The sequence below is a fragment of the Manis javanica genome, chromosome 2, assembly GCF_040802235.1.
Source record: "Manis javanica isolate MJ-LG chromosome 2, MJ_LKY, whole genome shotgun sequence".
Lineage (NCBI taxonomy): Eukaryota > Metazoa > Chordata > Mammalia > Pholidota > Manidae > Manis > Manis javanica.
The window spans coordinates 190,283,413-190,304,730 of record NC_133157.1 but is presented as its reverse complement, the minus strand read 5'-3'; the positions used below and the strand labels follow the sequence as shown (position 1 = coordinate 190,304,730).

Here is a 21,318-nt window from a genome sequence, read left to right as displayed (position 1 = left end):
ATCAAGATGCATATAAAGTATGTTTATCCCCTTATTGGTGTTATTAACTTTGATTAGTAGATCATATTAGTCTCCCATGTTTCTCCACAGTTATCATTTTTCTCTTTGTAATTAATAAGCAATGTGTAGGGGGTCCTGGATTGGATCATAGATCAGGGAAAACAATTCTTTAAAGGTTAGGGCCATTGGCAAAATTTAAGAATTGACTGTGTATTAAGTAAGACTGTATTATGTTAAATTCCTTGAATTTGATTACTACATTGTAGTTATATAAAAGAATACCTTGTTCTTAGGACATACATGCAAATATTTATATGTGCAGTGTATTCGACTCAGTAAAATAATAGGGGCATGTGTGTGGAGAGAAGGAGGGTGGAAGATAAGAAGCTAAGCTGGAAAGCATACAGTTCTAAACATTTTAGTACCTATCTCTTGGAAAACAAATACACACATTACTGTTGGGTACATATCAAGAAATTAAATTTGCTGGTTAAAGGCTTAGCTTTAATAGATACTGCCAAAAAAGTTTTCCAAAGTTGTTTAACTTTATAGTACTTTGAAAATAGCACTTACTAGCTGTTTTGATACTCTTAGGAATTCTTTTGCCTTTATTGAATTTTTTGATTTGTAGTCATTTATATATTATGTGTATGAGGCCTTCATTAGATATATTAGAAAAATCTTCTACACTCTTGGTTGCCTTTTCCCTTTTAATGATGTCTTTTGAAAAATAGCTCTTCAAATTTAGTGTAATAAAATTTATCATTTTTTTCCCCCTTTATGGTGTTTTTGTGTCCCATTTAAGAAACACATGTATCTTCAGGTCATGAAGACATTATGATTATGGAATTTTTTTTCTATAAATGCAGTAAATGGCACCAATTTTAAAACAGCTAACTACTCTTGCTTTCCTGGAATAAACCCAATTTGGTTATACTGCTCTTTTTAGGTTTAGTTGAATTTGATTTGTGATTCTATGTAGAATTTTGTATCTATGTTCATATGAGACAGCTCTGTCATTTTTTGTAAGAATTGTAAACTTTGGGTATCAAGGTTGTGCTACCCTCCTAAAGCAATGTCAGTATTTCTCCCTTTACTGAGTAATCTTCAAGAATTCATCCAAGATTGATACTTTTTTCCCTTAAATATTTAAAAGAATTACCCACTGGAATCATATGGGCTTTGGGTTTTTTGTGGAAAGGCTTTTTCTTTTACTTAACAGATTCAATTTCTGTAAGACAAAAAGTGTATTTCTTCTTAGATCAGGTTTAGTAATATGCTTTCCAAAAATATTTTTCCATTTCACCTATACTGTCAAGTTCATTGATGCCAAGTTGTTCACCCTATCTTCTGAAGGTCTGAAGGCTCTTTAGTGATACCTCCTTTTAGATTCTTTTTACTCAGTCTATAATCTCCAAGGGCACTTAAATCCATAGGTTATGGCTTCAACATCTACCTATGTATTGCTGATTTTAAAATCTTTTTATCTGTCAGAACAGGACATGAAATCTCTTCCCTACAAAACATTATCCAGTTTCTCAGATCATACTACATTAAAGTTTGTAACTAACCTAATTTCCCCATTTGCTGCTTGTTATCATTTTTGTAACTCACCCCTATTGATGAATAATATTCTCAATTTCTATGCAAAAAAATCTGAAAGCTATTTTTAACTCTTTCTGCTATCTAATTAACAACCAAATCATGTTAATCCTAATTCCTAAATCTCAAATCCATGCCTCCTTCATCACCATTGGAACTATTCTTATTCAGGCCTAGTCACTTTTTCTCTGGGTTTTACAACACTCTTGCTTATTGGTTTCCTTGACTCTAGTTTTTCTACTGATGTATTTTTCACAGAGATCTTAGTAAAGTGTAAGTTTGATCATGTAATTTCTCCAAATTTTCTTAATTGCTTCTGTAAGATTAAAAATATATAAATTTCTTGACATTGCACACAACAAAGCTCTCCATGACTTCAAGTCTTACCTTGCTATGTGCTCCCTATTAAAAAAGAAAACAATGTAATTTAAACTTACCAAATGACTTGCACTTTTTAAACTGGCGCTTCCTCTTGAATGTATACTTGAAGGATGATACTTGAATGCATCCTTCTGTCACTATTACCATTATCACCACCACCACCACCACCACCACCAAGGCTACTAGAAGCACTGACACATAAAAGATGGCAGTATGTTAATCAAAGACTTTTTAGATATGAAATTAATGTGATTATTCAATAAATCCAAACTCACACTTGTGTTTATATATTTAATTTTATTGGATATATATATACCATTATAACCTTATTGTAACTGAAATACAATACAGGATTTTTTTTTTTTAATGATTAGTCAACTCCACAAAGACAATAATACTGCTGTGGAAGACCAAAGGGGGGAAAAACAATATATTTATTTACAATTCCCTATATTGTAAACATTTAATCTATAAACTGTTACTAACTTACAAGAGCTTTACACAGACAAGGAAATGATGCCTGCATTTCTATTCATATTCAGCAAGAGCATATTAAATAGAGCATCAGATTTTCTTTTCCATTAGCATTATGCTTTCTTTAGATAATTATCTGAACTTTCAAAAGGTCTAAATATATTCAAGTGCTATACAACTAGAGCTACTTAGCCAACATATCTGGCTTATAATTTCATTTTTAGAATAATTTAAAGTGCTGTAAGCAACCTGGCAATCAACACTTTCTATAAGAACAAAACTACCTTTAAACATTAATTTACAAGATAGTATACAATGTTTATCTGGAAGAGCTGAAATTTCAGCACAAAGTCACTGTCACATGTATAACAGCAGGATTTTTTTTTGCATAACATGAAGCTTTGAAATTAATTGATGAATCATTGCCACGATGGCTTATTATTGGTTTCCTACAAAAGAAGATTAAGAACTACTAGTATATTCTACCTTTCTGTATTTTTTTGTGAGGCCACTTCACAATAAGTTTGCATATTCAACAAGACTACTGAGTTACAATATTGTCTACTATAATCATTGTCCTTTTATTACAGCAAAATCTAATAATTAATAACATATACCACTCAAAAAAAATCATTTTTTTCCTTGTGAACAGTAACCTATATTTTGGGAGTTGGTGTGCAACAAGGCTAAAACAACAGAACTATAAAACAGTACACCTGACACAATATATTGAAGAAATATGTATCTGTTTCATAGTTTTTGTACTTATGATAATGCCCTGCGCTAAGCTACAAATATGTAAATAGTATATTTTCTTGCTTGACATATTAAATCCCATTGAATCATCAAGTTCTTATTCTCCTTTGTCATTTTATAACTCTATTGGATAATCCAATGATGAAAGCGTATGCCCAAACCTGCAGATCACATGTATCACTGTCTACTACAACCAGAATTCTTGTATTTCATTTTTACTAAATAAAATTACTGAGAATACCTGAAAAATTAATAAAGAAAATATTACAGTGTGATCTAAAACTAGAACTCAGTGGTCTAAGAAGTTCTATTTTGGCAAGTGTTTTTTCTTTCTAAGAATGACTAAGTTAAACAACTCCAAATGTCATCTGTGCCAACCTCAGAGAGCAGTACCTAGTCTTCATTCCCTCAATGCCCGTTAGACTGCTCTAATAAAACCAATATAATTCTAAAAATAAACCAAAGCATGTTCAAAAAAAGAGCACCATTCTATTAGGAGACCAGGATAACATAGGATGCAGATGAGGTGGTCACAACAATCAAAATGCTGCCAAAATTCTGACAAAACCCAAGCTGTTACACACACAGACCCATGCCATGGTCTAAGCCTAAAGAACTCTGGGAAACATGATTTCAAAAATAAATTCCAAAATCATAGCTGTAATAAATGATATGGACTAATTTTGAAGTATGAGTGACATGTTACATTGTATTGCTTCTTGAACTTTCCAAACATTGTTTGTCCATGTCAGGTTTGAGCCATTATCCTGCTAAGACAGAGAGCATTGTATTTATTCAAAAGCCCAGATTTCAATGTCTTGGATAAAGAAATCTTCCTTCTTAGAAAGTGTATGATTCCCAAATGTTTTACAAGAATGGCTTCTTCCATGGTAGAGATCACCATCAAGCCAAAGGGCAAATTCTCCTCTGCAATGCATAAAAGAGAATAGTGTCAACAGTAATATCTTAATACTTATGTCTTACGTTGTAAACAATAACTGCAGAGGTTGTAAAATAATAATTTAAGTGAGCTGCTTCAATATACAACAACTCTTAAAATAATTTTTCCAAACCCTTCTCCACTCCTTTCCACTTTGGCACATGGCAATTTTGGTTTGTTCATATCCGATTATAAAATCACTAAATGCACAGATCAAGGAATAAAACGAATCCTCTGAAATAATATAGAATTAACTCTTGAGACATATGCTACTCTGTTATTCTTTGCCTGATATTATGACTTTCTTTTTGCTGTATGGTTTTAATATATTTAACATGAGTCTCTTGGAGGCATGAAATTCCATACTGTCCAAAATACAATGTGGGGTTAAGGTTAAGGGTTCCACCTCCAATTCATAGCTTAGAAAACTTCAGACTTGAGTTTGTTCAGGGTGTCACATGTAATAAATATGTGCTGAAGCTGGAATCTGAATCAGATCTACCTGACTCCAAGGCCTACATTTAACCCATCACATCATAATTTTGATTTCTTGATGGCTCTTGTTTGGAATTTTGGAATATCAAGTCCCTGTAGCTTCTGTCTTATGAATCTGTACTCTTTTTCTTCAAAGACCATGAACTTGTCTTAGTTTGTTATCAACAATGACCCAATGCTTAGTTTAGCTTGCTGGGATCATGTTGTATAATCAAAATCAAGTTCCAGAAGACATTGCGGGACACTGTGTATGTTATTTCAGACTCAGGGCACAACACCTTGCAATTATAAGCACTTGCTTGTGAGGTCTTCCTGGAAACCTAAATGAATCACAAGTAAGACTACCATTTGGGGTAAAGCTGAATGACCAAATGCATTCCATCAAAAAAAGGTGTAATTGGAACATATAAATATTATATACAGATTCCAACAATTAGAAATAACATGGTTTTTAGTTAACTGATTATGTCTTTCAGAGAGGGTTATAATAGCCATGGTTATTTTTTAAATCACTAAAATCATATTTTCTAAAATCTATTTTCAGAGAAGTGATAAGAGAATTTGCTAGAATCACTCCGGATGATGAATAATCTTAAAGGCTAACAAGATTCTGTGGCCTAAATGAATTATTATTTATCCTCACCTGTGGGAAACAAAAATCACTTTCGTCAGTTTTCCAATTATTTAGTATACCGTATGTCTGACCTGATGGACAGAGAGAGATACCAAAAGAAGGAGCTGATGTTTGCTAGTCAGCATTATTTGAAAAGTCTAGGCTAGGAGGTAGTAGAGCAAGCTACCTCTAAACACCGTACTGACTAAATGAAGCTGGGATCCCAGAATAAGGGAATAAAAATTTCCAAAGTGTTCATTATGCCACAAGAATTTTAAAAAATTGACTGACTCATATTGTTAAAAACAAAGTAGATAAGAATGCAAATTCTGAAAACCTGGGTGTTGGGGACAGGGGTTGTCATTAACATTTTTTGTAGGAAAACAAATTTCTATTATTGTCCAAAATATCAGTCCAAATAGTCTCCAGGGTAGAAAGAACTGAAAACAATTGAACCTTTTTTACACATCAGGAGAAATAACATACCATCATGGTTTTTTGAAAACTGGAGAAGTGTTAAGGTATTAGTATACTTCTCTTTCAAATACCAAGGAATCACTGTACTCTAGAAAAGGATAGGTTGTAATCAAAAGGTTATCAATTAAACAGCAATTTTAAATAGGTAACCAAATATTCTATCAATAGTTTCATATACTGCATTTAAGCACCTTTGTGCATAAGTACTTTTCTTAGTTCTAACATAAAAATTAGGATTCATAGGTCAAAGGTTTCCAAAGATAATTGATTAGTAATACAATTGAATTTTTTAAGTTTTTGAAAACTATTGTGGTAAAATGTTCAAGAAACTTACCCTCCACCTCCAAAAGCTAGCGAATCCATGTCTCCTTTGATAAAAAACATATTATCTCCTGTCCATTTAAAGACCTACATGAACGAAAATAAGCTTTAAGTATGAAGATGAAAATAGTCACTAAATAAGGTTAGTTCTTCTTAACCCCAAATACTTAACAAAGCCTAGATTGATAGTAAAAGGAGTAATAACAAGAAAAGGAAAAGTCTGGGCAAAAGGATCTGGTGCTTTGCATTTCAGTGTTTGTACAACTAACTTTGAAAGCATGTCCTCTACTGCAACATAACCTTCAATTCTAACTTCTCAGATCTTATTATCTCTTCACACATTCCTAACTATGTAGATATCAAGAACTGGACAATTAATGAAAGAAGTTGAAGAAAGCAGAAAATCAGATACCAAAGAGCCATCATGTAGATGCCATTAGCTTTTATTTTAACATTAAACATAAATGTACATTAATTTGATAATTTTTAATATTTTGACATAGGGCCATGGTCTTTTCTTTGGGTAAGGATTTGCCTATCATTCTTCTATAAGCCCAAGACACATGTTTATGTTTTCTAGTTTCAATTCTTTAAGAGCAATGAAAATGTAAGGACACTTAAGAAATCTGAGGACAAAATTTCTAGATATTAATATTCTTAAATATTTTTTTCTAACCTTTGATGGGAATTTTACTTAAACCTAATATGATTGCAATTTCTGGCATCTCACCATTACCAAGTTTATCCAAAGTATTTTGTTTTCAATAAAATAGTTTAACACTTTTTCATAGTTGTATTCAATTGATTGATTACTACACTTCGGTAGAAAAAGCATAAAAAGGTTTGAGAATCAGCATAAATAAACCTTAAAAAAAGGGCAACAACTATACAAACTTCCAGTTAGCTGCAGGCATCAGCTGGCATGTGTTATGGAGGGAATGGAAAGCGCTGGTTAATCTGGTGAGCCAGTTTAGCACGTTTTTAAAGAGAGCTTTTATTGTATTATGAAATCCTTCCTATTTTGTTCATTATAGAAACTGTTCTTAAAGCCACGTTTTTCATTTTTTTTACATATAATTTCATCTTAGGAAAGGTCTGATATGTTGAACCTTAATGTAACTGACATGCTGGGGTTGCACTCATTGTTTTAAATTGTACTCAGTGTGGTACTCAGAATCACACATTCACTGAAATTCAGGTATATTCACATTTTTTATCTTATTGGCATTAGGATGTATTCTACTAAGTTAGTCAAGCAACAACAATGAGAAATCAGGTAATCACTTTTGATTTAAAACCAAAGAATATGTATTTTAAGTTTTCAAGACTGTTACATCATTAAACTTATTGAGTCATTAAAAGTTTCTTGACAATTCATTAACAGAATAATAATAATAATATATATATACTCCCTACTGCCCTATGATGTGTGTCCGGCACCCTGCCAATGTTATACATACATGATTCTCATTTAATTTTTAAACAACTCCATTACATTTTATGATCCCCATACTACCTACAGGAAAGCTGATGCTTAAAATGGTCAAAAAGTGCTAAGTTATCAGTTAGTAAAAGGCAGAGATGAGAGTCAAATTCAAGTGTCCATGACTCCAAAGTACATGAGCTCATCACTATGCTATTTCTTTGTAAACTGAATACTGGAATAACTGTCCTTACCTCAAATTCTGGACAGAATGTAAAAACAAAGGTCTCTCCAGTACCATAAAAGCCATCACTAATTTTAAATGGCTCAGAAGCTAATGCACCAAAAACCTAAGGATAAAAAATGGCATGGTCAATGACATGACTATTAATGTTTCATTCAGCATTATCCCGTTATATATGTTTAAGTAAAATACTAGAAATCTAGTATAGTTTTATCTACTTGCACATAAAAAAAGAGAAATATGATCAGTTGCTATATAATTCACACTACTACCAAGTACAAAGCAAATCAGTTTATGAATGGGGAAAAAATTGTTCCTAGATTTGAAATCTAAAATGATGATTACAACAAACAATCTTAGAAAGTGGTTCACACATTTTAGGAGGACTTACACGCACAGTGTAATGCACTCAGGGAAGCAAAACCCTTTGGTATAGGTAAATACTCTACTACTACTAAGGTATCCTATTTTTTTCTTCATTAGACTGTAAACTCCATGAGGGCAGGTCTTGGGTCTGCACTGTTTGGCCTTGTTAACACCATGGCCTTACACAGTATAAGATATATAGTAGATAACCTGAAAAAAAGGATGAATAAATAAGAGACCTGGGCAAGTTATTTTAATGCTCTGGATCTAAATTTCCACATTATGTGAACGTAGAGAGTTTGACAGATGATCTCTACAGTCACTGTCTCTCCTGACAGTCTATTTTTATAGTCGTAATTTTTAAAATACACTTTCTTACTGAAAGGTATATGTATTTTACATATATATACATATGATATATATATATATATCATATATATATATAAATGTACTGATCAATATGAAATTATCACAAAGTCCCACTTTACCTTAATTCAGACCAAGAAACAGAGCACATCCAATACTTCAGAAGCTCTCCTCGGGCCTCTTCTGTACTACTATCCCAACCTCCCCAAAGGAAGCTACTAGACTGACAATACTATAAATTTGTTTTGTCCATTTATGAACTTTCTATACATGGAATCATAATAAGTTACTCTTTAGTGTCTTATTTTTAACTCAATATTACATTTATGACACTTATCTATATTATGGCATATAGTGCAATTCCTTCATTTTCACTGCAACAAATACCTTGTATTGGGTGTATAGCTTGGGGAAAGCTGATGAAACTCTGTCATAGTTAGCTCATCTCTAAGACAGGGATGATAAAAGTATCAATCTCACAGCACTTTGACTAAGTAAGATAATGCATATAAAATGATTAAGTGAGCACAATAAGTACACTAAAGATGTTAGTAGTAGTTGCGTTTTGCTTTTAAATTAATATTGCTATTTCACCCTCCAATGACTCTCCCATGCTGATAACTGACCTAAACTTGCTGTTTCAGGAACAAACCAATATTTCTCTTACTTCTGGTTTTATTCTTGGTATCATCTTCACACAATTATCTTCAGCTTTAAAAACTTTTACCCATGCTTCAAAGACTGTCAATTTCCACCCTTTCCAAGAACCTCATTCTTACCTCTTTCAAACAGATCTGAACAACCCTTACTCTAACACACCCCTTTTGTTTCATCTAGATTCTTACTACACTTGCCATATTTTGCATGGCAATAGAGGTACTAGTATACTGATATGTTCTTTTCTATCAGACTATAATCTCTCTGAAGGTAGAAACTACTATTCATGCTCTTATCTGTCCTCCAGAGCATTTAGTATTGCCTTGCATATTGAAAGTGTTCAATAACTATCAGTTAAATTTAATAAAATATAGTAATGAAAATAATTTTTATTAAAAGAATATGCTAAAAGTTACTGTTACTGTAATCTCTTAATGAGTAAAGTGCTTGTGTTATTACTTTTCATACCTGCCCATCACTGTCTTTAATCACCATCAGCACTGGGGTATCTAAACCTGTCATTGTTCGATAAAGGGTCTTCAAGCTTGTGCCATGCTTTCCAGTACCATAAACAAGAGTCCATGGATAGCCAATCGTTCTTGGTGGAAGATGTTTGGTAAGCTTTGAAAAATAAAATGTTAATGTTTACTTGATAGCTTATTGCTAATTTGTAAGATACTAATGCCAGTTGGAATTTAATGGTACTCTCTAAAATGGAGGCTAAATAGTAACAGTAGAATTATTTATCATTCTCAAAAATACTGAGATGCTTGAAGCGTAATTGTACATTTCTCAGCATTAAAGACTGTCTGTCCACTAGAAAAAGAATCATGCCAAGATTAGAACACAGACAAGAAACACAGATTGCTCATTGCTTGTGCCCTCTGTGCCATATTAAAAATATTGGACAGACTGTTAGTTTAATTATTAATAATCTCTGAGTTAGAAATCAAGCTTCAATCCTTATAGCTATGTGACTTTAAACAAGTTACTTAATCTCTCTATGACCAAGTTTCTTCACTTATAAAATACATACAGTAGGAGTATTTAACTCCTGCAGGTTTTGGTAACAACTACATGAGATAATCCAAATGAAGTAGGTAATTAGCACACAAAATAATATTGGGTGTTATAGTATCTCACTGAAATTACTATTGTTTATTTTAATGTGTGCTCACCCACATCTCCTGATACCTTCTATTACAATTTTAATGTGTGCTCACCCACATCTCCTAATACCTTCTATTACACTACTATGTTTTGTTCTTCTTCAGCAGTTTTCAAAACAAGCAAAAAGAGGCTGCTTACTCTTCCTGGTACACATTCAGAAATGCACATATGTGGGTATGTCATACCTTTTCAATTTGATCTGGCAGTAAGAGTTCACTGGGATCACTTAGGTTTGGTCGAAAAGATTCAGACTCCAGGTCTGCTTTCACTGGAGCAACCTGCTTTGAATTTATGTCTTCCCTTGTAGTAATCTAAAGAAGTAAACAGCAGGAGCTTATTAATATAAAATTGCAACATGCTTTCAAAAATTTGCAAAATATCTCCATCTAGCAACAATGATATATTCAATGTAGAAAAAATCTGTAATTATAAGCAGATATTTTTCTCATCCATTACATAAGGAAGGACAGGTAATAAATGATAAACCCCCATATTTCTGTGTAAATGGAGATAGTTGCATGCAAACTTTGGTTTTGCTGTTGAAAGCAAAAGTGAGCTATTTAAAATATGTGGTATTTTTTTCCATGGTAAACAAAATTTGCCAAAAAATATTAAACTTCCTGGGTACAAAAATCTTAAAGACTATTCCAATAAAATGCACAACTTTTCATTGGTGTATGTATGTTTCTAGATTTACTTGCTTCATTGGAAAAGTTACTATTATTTTTTAAAATGTCTTTTTACTTTCTAAATTATTTCTTAAAATCCAGTTGAACCAAACAATGCATTTAAAAGTTAATTTTACCACAAGTTTATTTTTAAATTATAACAATTTGATGCATTAAAGAGAATATATGCTTTTGCTTGAAGAAAATGATCTCACTGATGCTCTTAAAATGATGTTAATTCAAAACAAACTCCAATATGATCTGATCTGTTGGCACTTTTTCATAATATTTTATTTTAATATATAACATGCAGTAATATTAGAGAATAATAAAAGATATGAAACATAACTATTATTGATGAACTTTTATTGGAAAAAAGAATTCAATTGAAGCAGATAACTAAAATGTAACAATGCTCGATGACTGTGATCTTGTACAGGACTGAAAGCTTGCTCAATTATTCTGTTGCATTAACAGTTTTCTTACCAAATCTAAACAGCATATATTTGCAACCAATACATGTTCTAGAACTGTATTGCTTTTTGGTGAGAAGCTAAACTTTAAACTTTCACCAAGTGAAATTCTTTCACATCACCAAGTTTTACCCTTATTTTGATGATGTGAAAGATTAAAAAAAAAAAAATCCAAGGAAGCATGAGAAGCACTGAAAGAAAAGAAAAAGTTTCAGAAGTTCTAGCACAGCCACAAAAGCACATCTTATTAAGAAGAGGAAAACACACAATAATACACAAAACTGAAAAATGAGTTCAACTGTATTGTTTCTAAAAATTCACAAAGATCACTTCACAGAATTTTAAATAATTTACCTAGTTCTGGTGTCTAACCTATTCTATTCCAAAGTATTTCTCAAACCAACCAGGAATACCTTGAGAAGAAAACCAATTTATCTCATTAAGATATTTGACAATATCTTATCAAATTGATGATAGAACTGCAATAGCCCTAAAGAAGAGGAAATATTTAAGTTTTGCTATCCCTTAAAAACTTTCCTTTATATCACATTTTTCAGATTCTGTTTAGTAAAGATTCAATCTCAAACCCAAAGACATTTTTCCAAAGTTAAATTAAATGAGACCTCATTGCTCTAAGAAACACACAGTACTGAGAACAGTTCTAAAGTGACAGAAAATTCCTCTGAATATTTTTCAAATGAAAAGATGCAGAAAAGATAATCCTATAGGCCCTCAAGGCAATACTATACTCTTTAATACAAAAAGGAATTTTCTGATGAGTTATTTTAGTGCAGCAGTCAAAACAAATCCTTCAGAATGAGATCTGTCCTGATGAGAGACACTAAAAACAAGGACTATTCATCTCCGGAGGGGTTTAAACTACTGAAGGGGGCACCTGGAGACGTCTGCAGAGTGTGCGCAGTTCTTCAGTATTTAGAGCATCGATCCTGCGGTGATACTCAGCCACTGACACTACCTGAATATGGAGACAGGAAGACAATAATTCCACTGACAGTTGAGAAAAATAGCCAGAACAAAACCAAAAGAAAAAAAAATGGAGAAATTTAAATGGGAACCAGAACTGTAATAAGAATTTCTTTCCCCACTCTATGCTGAAAATCCAAGAGATTTATAATATCAAACTACAGTGAGATACACATGAATGACCACATCCAACTGGTTCACAATATAAGTTTTATTTTATGGATTGTTTCATATAGACAGAATTTAATTGAATGAACAGAACTATAGTTGTTTATTAAAGGAAACACTATAGAAAATGTAACATGCTTTCTAATATCAAAGATAACACCTAAAATCTAAATGTCTTGCAGTTTACAAAAAAAATGGTAGTTTCAACTCGCCCCTCCAAGTCAGTTTGGCTCAAACATAACATCCTAATGTTAGTGCTGGGAGAATTTCTTCTAGGCAAAGGTGACAAACATACCCATGCTCTATGATGTATATCAGAAAAAAGGAGGGAGCCAGAAAAAGACATGACATACATTTTAAAAGACTAAGACAATAGAAAAATAAGCTCTAGAAAAGAGAAAAATAGAGTTTCAAAGCTTACCTATTCAGTAGTACCTTCTCAGGCATATCTACCTCAGTCTTTTGAAATGACTCTTTTTAGTTTTTGCTCTTTCTCTGTATGACTTTCTTATGTTTGGTACTGTAGCAGTTATTTGTGATGAAAACTTAATGACTTTTCTACATTCTAAATTCTTAAGTGAAATTCTGTATGTTCTCTAATTGCCTAGACCCATCACTTGCATAGTGCTAAATCTGAAAGCCATATGTGACAGATAAACATTATGACAAAAAGCCCACAAAAACAGACAAGTTTCCTCAGGTTGACATGACAGCTGCAGCTTTCTCAGAGCATGACATAATTCCCAAGTGAGTAGCCATAATATACTGAACTCTGGTGGTGCCATACGTATGCACTGATTGTCCTGAGCTATGACAAATTCCTCTTGTGATCAATTAGGTATATGTAGAGGTTCTGGTTACAAAATGCAGTTAAACTAAGTGGCCCATCAAGAGTCTGACTTCTAAGCTAGGTTTCAGAAAGTTCTTGTTCTAGTTAATTAAAATGAACCAGCCACCAGTAAAAATTAGCCATCAAGGAAACTCTATAAAAAGCTATGAAAGCCTGCTGAAAGCCATAAAAGACATACAAATAGAAAAAAGTAAAAGAAACTGGACAGATTTCCATTCTGGCCATTATCTTTAACATGACTTTTACACAGTAACAAGGCATGTAATATGACAGCTGACTTTCTAACAAAGAAATCAAAGTGGTTATGATCTCCAGCTCTAAGGGATCAGATGGACCTGGGTTTGGACCCTTCTTTAGCTATTTCTTCATAAGACAATGGAAATCCCAAGATTATATACCAAATAGGGTTTTAATTTTTTTAAAAATAAGCAAATGGAATGCATATAAAAGACTGAATATAGTGACCAGTATATAGTGGTCATTTTTCACCCATTACCCTAAAGACTATAGGATAATGTCTGAAGAGCCTCTTTATTTTTTATGTTAAAATATTTCAGTTTTGTATATACTTTGAATGGCTATTCTAAAATTAAATTGAAATTTCAGTTATTAGATAAAAATACTAGAGAATTTTCAAATAAGAATAAAGAACAGAATTTTTAATAAATATGAAAGAAAAAGTAGGTACTAAGATAAAAAACCACAGCCTTCTTTCTATTTCCCATGGCGTTCAGTCTAATTAAGTCTCCTAGCCAAGAATTTTCAAATTATTTCTTTGCATTCTTCGCTCTATCCCTCTAATTAACTCTGATCTTTCACTGATTTTTTAAAGCCCCTTCTTTTACCATATTCAACATACTTCCTAGATGAAGTGAAATTGAAATATGCTCACAAAAGGTTATCAGTTATAATCTAATAGTATCAACATCACTGAGAACAGGAGTTCAGTGAGGGAGCCATGAACTGCCTTCGTTAAGTACAAACTTGTATTTGGTAAAATCACAGTTTCTTTAATGTTGCAAGTCTATCATTTCTCATTCTTACTTTTTAAGAAAAACTGTACTCTTTTCTGGGCCTTATAAACTCACCACTTCATTAATCCTAAATATTTACTCATGCTATAATGAATGAAAATACACAAAACTGTCAAAAAAAGCCTGTGAATTAATAAAGAAAAAAGATTTGAAATCAGGTGAGTATAGAAATATACTTCCTCTTGTCAAAATAAATGAATAAAGAGATATAGATTCCTAGTGTATGTGAAGAAACTGGAAAAAGTCTTAAATCAACTTTTATCTCCATGGTAAATCATGTATAGAATTTATTTTTTTGCCCTAAAGCTAAAACTGAGTAAAAAAGATACGTTTCTAAAAAATGTCCGGCATCACACTGTCAATTATAAAGGGGCACAGTTGAGGAAATGAAGACCTTCCAATTAAAAGTGTCCTGTCTGTGGCTACAAAATTATTTCTTGAGAATAAAATGGCTTGCACATACTATTAAATCCCATCTGTAGGAACTGAGTACTATGAACTATCCTTTGCAGAATTAAGGGCTCTTTCTAGTTTTCTCAGTCTTTGACAAAGGAGTCTACACAGAGAAAATGTTTACCTAACCATTTATTTTCACAGAATTAGAAATGTAAAGGCAGGATTAAATTCACCCATCTCTATTACAAAGGACTAACAACAACCAGAACAGAACAAAAGCTGAAAATAGAGAAAACTTACAGTTGCTGTCAATTCCATAAATAAGAACTGGTTCTCTTAGACATAAAGACCAATACTTTGGGTGTAATAGTTCTCCTTCCAGGATGAACCTTGCCTCTGAGATTACCTACGAGCCAACCAAAAACCTTCATATCCCCAACTGCCTTGCAGATTATCAAATGTCCAGTAGATACCTGTGAATGTGCCATTTTTATCCCTTACTTAATCCTTATTTTTTTATTCCTTAGTGAAGGAAGATGGAGTAGAAAGTAAAGTGTTATCTAATTAGTGCCATTTATACTCTGATATCCAAAACTATGTTAAACAAGGAGTAAATATAAGTCTAAACTGCATAGCTAATAAAAAGGGAAGACAGCAGCATCCCGAAGCCATATGACCGTCTGTTCTATGCACGTACATTATATACAACAAAGTCTTTACTACAAAGTAGGACATGGGTCATGTTAAAACTTTGCTCCTTTTTGCCTTCAATTAAAACTATTGCTATTAAAATAACACTTCCTGGAAGTATATTAAATGAGGTATAAAAGAAGCAAATAGATTATCATACATTATATATTTGGGGAATACAGAATAGAACTGATAGGGGAAAAAAAAACATTTAAATCCAGAATGAATTCAAATTAAAATGTATTATCAAAATTTTGATTTGAACAAAACAAAATCCTATGTTTAAAATGACTCCCTATTAAACATATTTGCAGATGACTCTCATAGATTTTCTTGAGAAGGCAGATATACTCACTGTTCTTTTAGTCAAAAAGAAACCTATTAACTACTCAAAATCATTCGTACCTATTGTCATAGCTCTCTGGAAGAATAAATTTAAGAAGTGACTAATAAAAAAGGGAGTAATCTTGTTTTCTTCATAGCGTATCAGGGTAGAATACTCATTGCATAATCTTGAAATATAAAAATCCACTACTACAGTTGGAGACTTCAAAACTCCTCTATCAGTAATTCACAAATCCAGCAGGCAGAAAATTAGTAAGGACATAACTGAACTGAATGGCATGGTGTCCTCAATTAAATGGATCCAACTGCAATATATAAAATTTTTTATCTAACAATTGCATAATCCACATTCTTCTCAAGTCATATGGTATGTTCACTAAGTTCACATTGTGGGCCATAAAACGCATCTTAACAAATAAAAATCACAAAAAGTATGCTCTTAGATCACAATGGAATTAAATTAGAAACAAGAGAAATAGAAAAATCCCCAAATGCTTTCAACCAGCAGAGTTGTAATTAATGCATGGTCAAAAAAGTTCTGGCAGAAATTTAAAATATTTTGAACTAAATGAAAATAAAAATACAATGTATCAAAATCTTGGGATGCTGTGAAAACGGGGATTAGAGGGAAATTTATAGCATTGAATGCATGTGTAAGAAAAGAGATTTAAAATCGATAATCTAAATTTCCACCTTAGGAAACTAGAAAAGGAAGAACAAATTACATCTGAAGCAGAAGAAATAATAAAAAAAATTAAAGCAGAAATGAATGAATCTGAAGGCAGAAAATCAATAAAGAAAAAAAGTCAATAAAACTGAAAGCCAGCCCAGTAAGGATCAATACAATTGGTAAACCTCTAGCAGAGGTAACTAAAATGAGAGAGAAAACACAAATAAATTATATCAGAAATGAGTACTGGCCATTACTACTGATCCCATAGTCATTAAAAGATAATACAGAAATATTATAAGCAACTCTATACCTGCAAATTTGATAGCTTAGATGAAATATACCAATCCTTAAAAAACACATACCACCAAAACTCACACAACTAAAAAGAGATAATCTGAATAGGCCTATTATCTATTAAAGAAATTGAATAAATAAATAATAACCTTCCAAAACAGAAAATAATAGGCCCAGTTCTAGCCAAGCAAATGAATTATTTACCAGTTAGAATTAGTATAACTCTATGAAAAGCTATGCAAACTTGTTGAAAGCTATGGAGACATGAGAATAAAGAAAAAACTAGACAAATTTCTGTTTAGGCCATTATTTTACTGACTTTTGCAAAGCAACAATGCATACACTATCGCAGCTGACCCTGTACTTACGAAGAAACCCAAAGTAGTTATGATCTCTAACTCTGGAGCATCTGGAGTAAATCCAGATGGATTCACAGGTGAATTCTAATCAAACATTTGGAAGGAAGAAATTGAATTCTCTACTATCTCTTCCAGGAAACAGAAGTGGAGGAAATACTTCCCAACTGATTCTCTGAGATATTTTATTTATCCTAATAAAAAAACAAGACATTATAAAAAAGTAAAACTACAGACCAATATCTCTCATGAATATACATGCAAAGAGTCTCAACACATTATTAGCAAACTGAATCAACAATGCATAAAAAGAATTACACACAATGACCTAGAAGGATTTACTACAGGTATGTAAGCCATTTGCAAGGTATTTCAATATTTGAAAGTCGACTGATGCAATCCATCACATCAACAGACTAAAGAAGAAAAACCATTATTATGTCAATAGATGCAGGAAAAAGCACTAGTCAAAATCCAACAGTATTTCATAATAAAAACTGGGAATAGTGGGGAACTCCTTCAACTTGATAAAGAGTGTCTACAATAAAATCCTACAGTTAACATCTTATACAATGGTGAGAAATTAAATGCTTTCTCACTAAAATAGGAAGCAAGGTGAAGATACCTCTTCTTACCCCTCCTATTCAGTCAGTAAGTGGAAGACTTAGCTAACATAGTAGGACAAGAAAAGGAAATAAAAGATTGGGAAGCATGAAATAAAAGTGTTAGCAGATGACATTATTATTATCTATACAGAACGTTTAAAAGAGTTAACCAAAAACTACTGGCATTAATAAGTGATCACAGTAGGTCTGCAGGATACAAGGTTAATATAAAAAAAAACATCAACTGTTTTCCATGTTTTGTCAATGATAAATTGAAGGGTAAAGCAATGCTATTTAGATTAGTGCCACAAAATGACATACTTAGGTATAAGTCTAATAAAGTATATATAAGATCTATATGAAGTACAGAAGTCTGAAGAAATCAAAGGAAATTTAAATAAATGTAGAGATATTCCATGTTCATAGATATAGACAGGAAGACTCAATATCGTCAAGATATTAGTTCTTCCCAACTTGCTCTACAGATTCAACACAATTCCTCTAAAAATCCCACCAAAATTATTTTGTGGATATAGGCAAACTGATTATTAAAGTTTATGTAGAAAGATCCCAATGCCAACACTATAATGAAGAAAAATAAAAAATTGTAGGGGAGAAAAAATAAAATTGGTGGATTGACACTAGTCAACTTAAAGACTTACTGTAAAGCTACCATAATCAAGACACTGATAGTGGCAAAAGAACAGACTAATGGATAAATGGAATGGAATAGAGCACCCAGAGAGACTCAACACAAACACAGTTGATTTTTTACAAAGAAGCAAAGATAATTCAACAGAGAATGGATGGTCTTTCACCAAATACTGCTGGGACAGTTGGGCATGGACATACAGAAAAGTTAACCTAGGCAAAGCCCTTATACTTCACAAAAATAACCTCAAAATGGATCACAGACCCAAATGTAAAACATAAAACTATTAAACTCCTGTAAGATAATACAGGAAAAAATCTAGGTGACCTTGGGTTTGAAGATGCATTTTTAGATGGAACACCAAAGGGATGACCCATGAAAGAAAAAATTAGCAAGTTTAATTTCATTAAAATGAAAAATATCTGCTCCATGACAAAGATAATGAAAAAGGAAACCACTGACTGGGAGAAAATATTTGCAAAATACAATCTGATAAATGTCAACTAAAATACGTGAATAACTCTTAAAACACAACAATCAGAAGATAACCAAACTAATTAAAGCATGAAGTAAAGATCTGAACAGACTTCTCATCAAAAAAGATATACAGATGGCAAATAAGCATATGAAAAGATTCTCATTATCATATGTCATCAGGGAGATGCAAATTAAAATAATGGAACACTACTGCATACTTATTTAGAACAGCTAAAATCCAAAAACTGACATCATCAAATGCTGGTGAGTTTGTGAAGCAAAAGGAACTATCATTCATTGTTAGTATAGTGCAAAATGGTATAGTCACTTTGGAAAATAGTCTGGCAGTATCATACAAAACTGAACATATTATTATTACATGATCCAGGAATCACACTCTTAGCATTTACCCAAATCTACACATGAATGTTTATTACAGCTTTAAAACTTGGAAGTAACCAATATGTCCTTCAATAGGTGAGTAAATAGACAAACTGGTACATCTAGACAATGGATTCTTAAAAGTCAGCATTAAAAAGAAATGAGCTATCATGCCAAAAAAAGACAATGAGGAACCCTAAGCACATCTTACTATGTGAAAGAAAGAAATATGAAAAGGCTACATACTGCATGACTCCAACTATATGATACTTTGAAAAAGACAAAACTATAGAAACAATAATCAGTGTTACTGAGTTTTCAGGTAAAGGAAAGGAAGGAAGGATGAATAAATGGAGCCCAGAGAATTTTTAGGGCAGTGAAATAATACTGATTCATCCTGTAATGGTAGATACATGTCACTGCATAGAATGTACAACACAAAGAATGAACCCTAAGGTAAACTATGGCCTTTGGGTGGTAATAATGTACAATATTAGTTCATAATGCACCATACGAACACAAGATGTGAATCATAGGGATGCTGTGTGTGGGGGGAAGGGGATATACAGGAACTAACTCTCTGGCCTTTCCATTCTTCTGTAAACCTAAAGCTGCTCTAAGAAATAATATCTATTAACTAAAAAAAAAAGAAGAATGACAAACTCAAAATTCAGGGTGGTGGTTACCAATTTTGGGGACACATGAGATGAACTATGCGAAGAACACATAGGCCAATACAAGTGCATTGGTAATGTTCTAGTTCTTAAGTTGAGTAGTGGGATCACAAATATTAATTTTATTATTATACTTCATAACTTGTATATCCAATACATATACTTTTCAACTAAGTCAAAGAAAAAAAATCCTATACTGAATATATACATAAATTTATGTTTATATATATATATATATATATCTCCTCTTTCCAATTAGGTTATGATTAGAAATGTTTTCATACAGTATGTTGTTTTAACATACAAAAAAGCATATATAAATTTCCTGTGAATATGTACTCTAAGTAGGCAATACAGTATAGCTGAGAGAATACTGGTTTTGGGTTTAGACCTGTCTTAATTCTGATTATGCTTTTTACTAGTTTTGTAAGCTTGTAACAACCACATTTAATTATTCTATTTTTGGCTTTTCAAATGGAAATAAAATCATACTTAGAAATACTTTATGAGGAATAAAGGACAATATGTGTAAAACATATATAAAAGATATTGATACATTAGATGTAAAGAATAAATGTTAATTCTCTTTCGTAGTAGTATTTTGAAGGTTTTGAGAGCAAGTATAGCAAGAATTTAAGGACACAGGCAAGAGCGAAAATATCTGGATTTGAAACACAACTCTGACCCTTACTGGTTATGGTATGACTGCTATATGCCTCTGTTTTGTAAAATGAAGATGACAGTAGTAATATTTCACAGGGTTGAGTATTAAATAACTCATGTTGTTTAGAATAATACACGGTATTACTAGGAGTATAGCATTAGCAGAAGTAATTATTTTTATCATTATTATATTATCTTGAACTGAGATCAATGAACAGATTTTTACATTTAAAATTGCTCTTAATATTCTACCTGTGAACTACTTTTTGCAGAGATGCAAATATGTCATCATAGCAACTTTCCTTCTGTGTGTTCATATATGAAAGCCTAAATTTAAATTTATCTTGTCACATACAAGGGCCTAAATACAAAAAGTGGTGACTAAACTAGTGGAATATCAATAGAGACAACACAAAATTGTTCTTTAATGATTTGTTAATTAATCTGATTTAGCCTAATTTATTATTATAAAATAGACTTATAATTTCAAGCAAATTACAATCTATTGACAGACACCAATCAGGCAAGATACAGTATATGGTTATATCAAATATATGAACAGCTTCAAGTAAACCATTAAAGTTTAGGTTGTCAGAATATAATTTAAAGCAGCCTTAAAAAATAAAGATAAGAAAATTAAACATACTCGA

At 32.1% G+C, this 21,318-nt stretch overlaps 1 protein-coding gene across 7 annotated transcripts in view; it reads right to left on the bottom strand.

Annotated features, from left to right (window-relative positions):
* Positions 1-2,248: 2,248 nt before the first annotated feature.
* OXR1 (oxidation resistance 1) overlaps positions 2,249-21,318 on the bottom strand; it is a 481,493-nt gene continuing 462,423 nt past the window's right edge. For 4 of the 7 annotated variants that reach the window (XM_073229957.1, XM_073229959.1, XM_073229960.1 and 1 more), the window contains 5 exons: positions 10,471-10,596; positions 9,584-9,736; positions 7,737-7,832; positions 6,073-6,146; positions 2,250-4,140 (listed from right to left, as the gene is read on the bottom strand). In XM_073229957.1, coding sequence (XP_073086058.1) covers positions 4,005-4,140; positions 6,073-6,146; positions 7,737-7,832; positions 9,584-9,736; positions 10,471-10,596 — 585 coding nt within the window. In that variant the 3' untranslated portion in view covers positions 2,250-4,004. Of the gene's footprint in view, positions 4,141-6,072; positions 6,147-7,736; positions 7,833-9,583; positions 9,737-10,470; positions 10,597-12,321; positions 12,403-21,318 lie in introns of all 7 variants that reach the window. The other 3 variants (XM_073229958.1, XM_017644688.3, XM_073229956.1) reach the window with 2 other exon arrangements.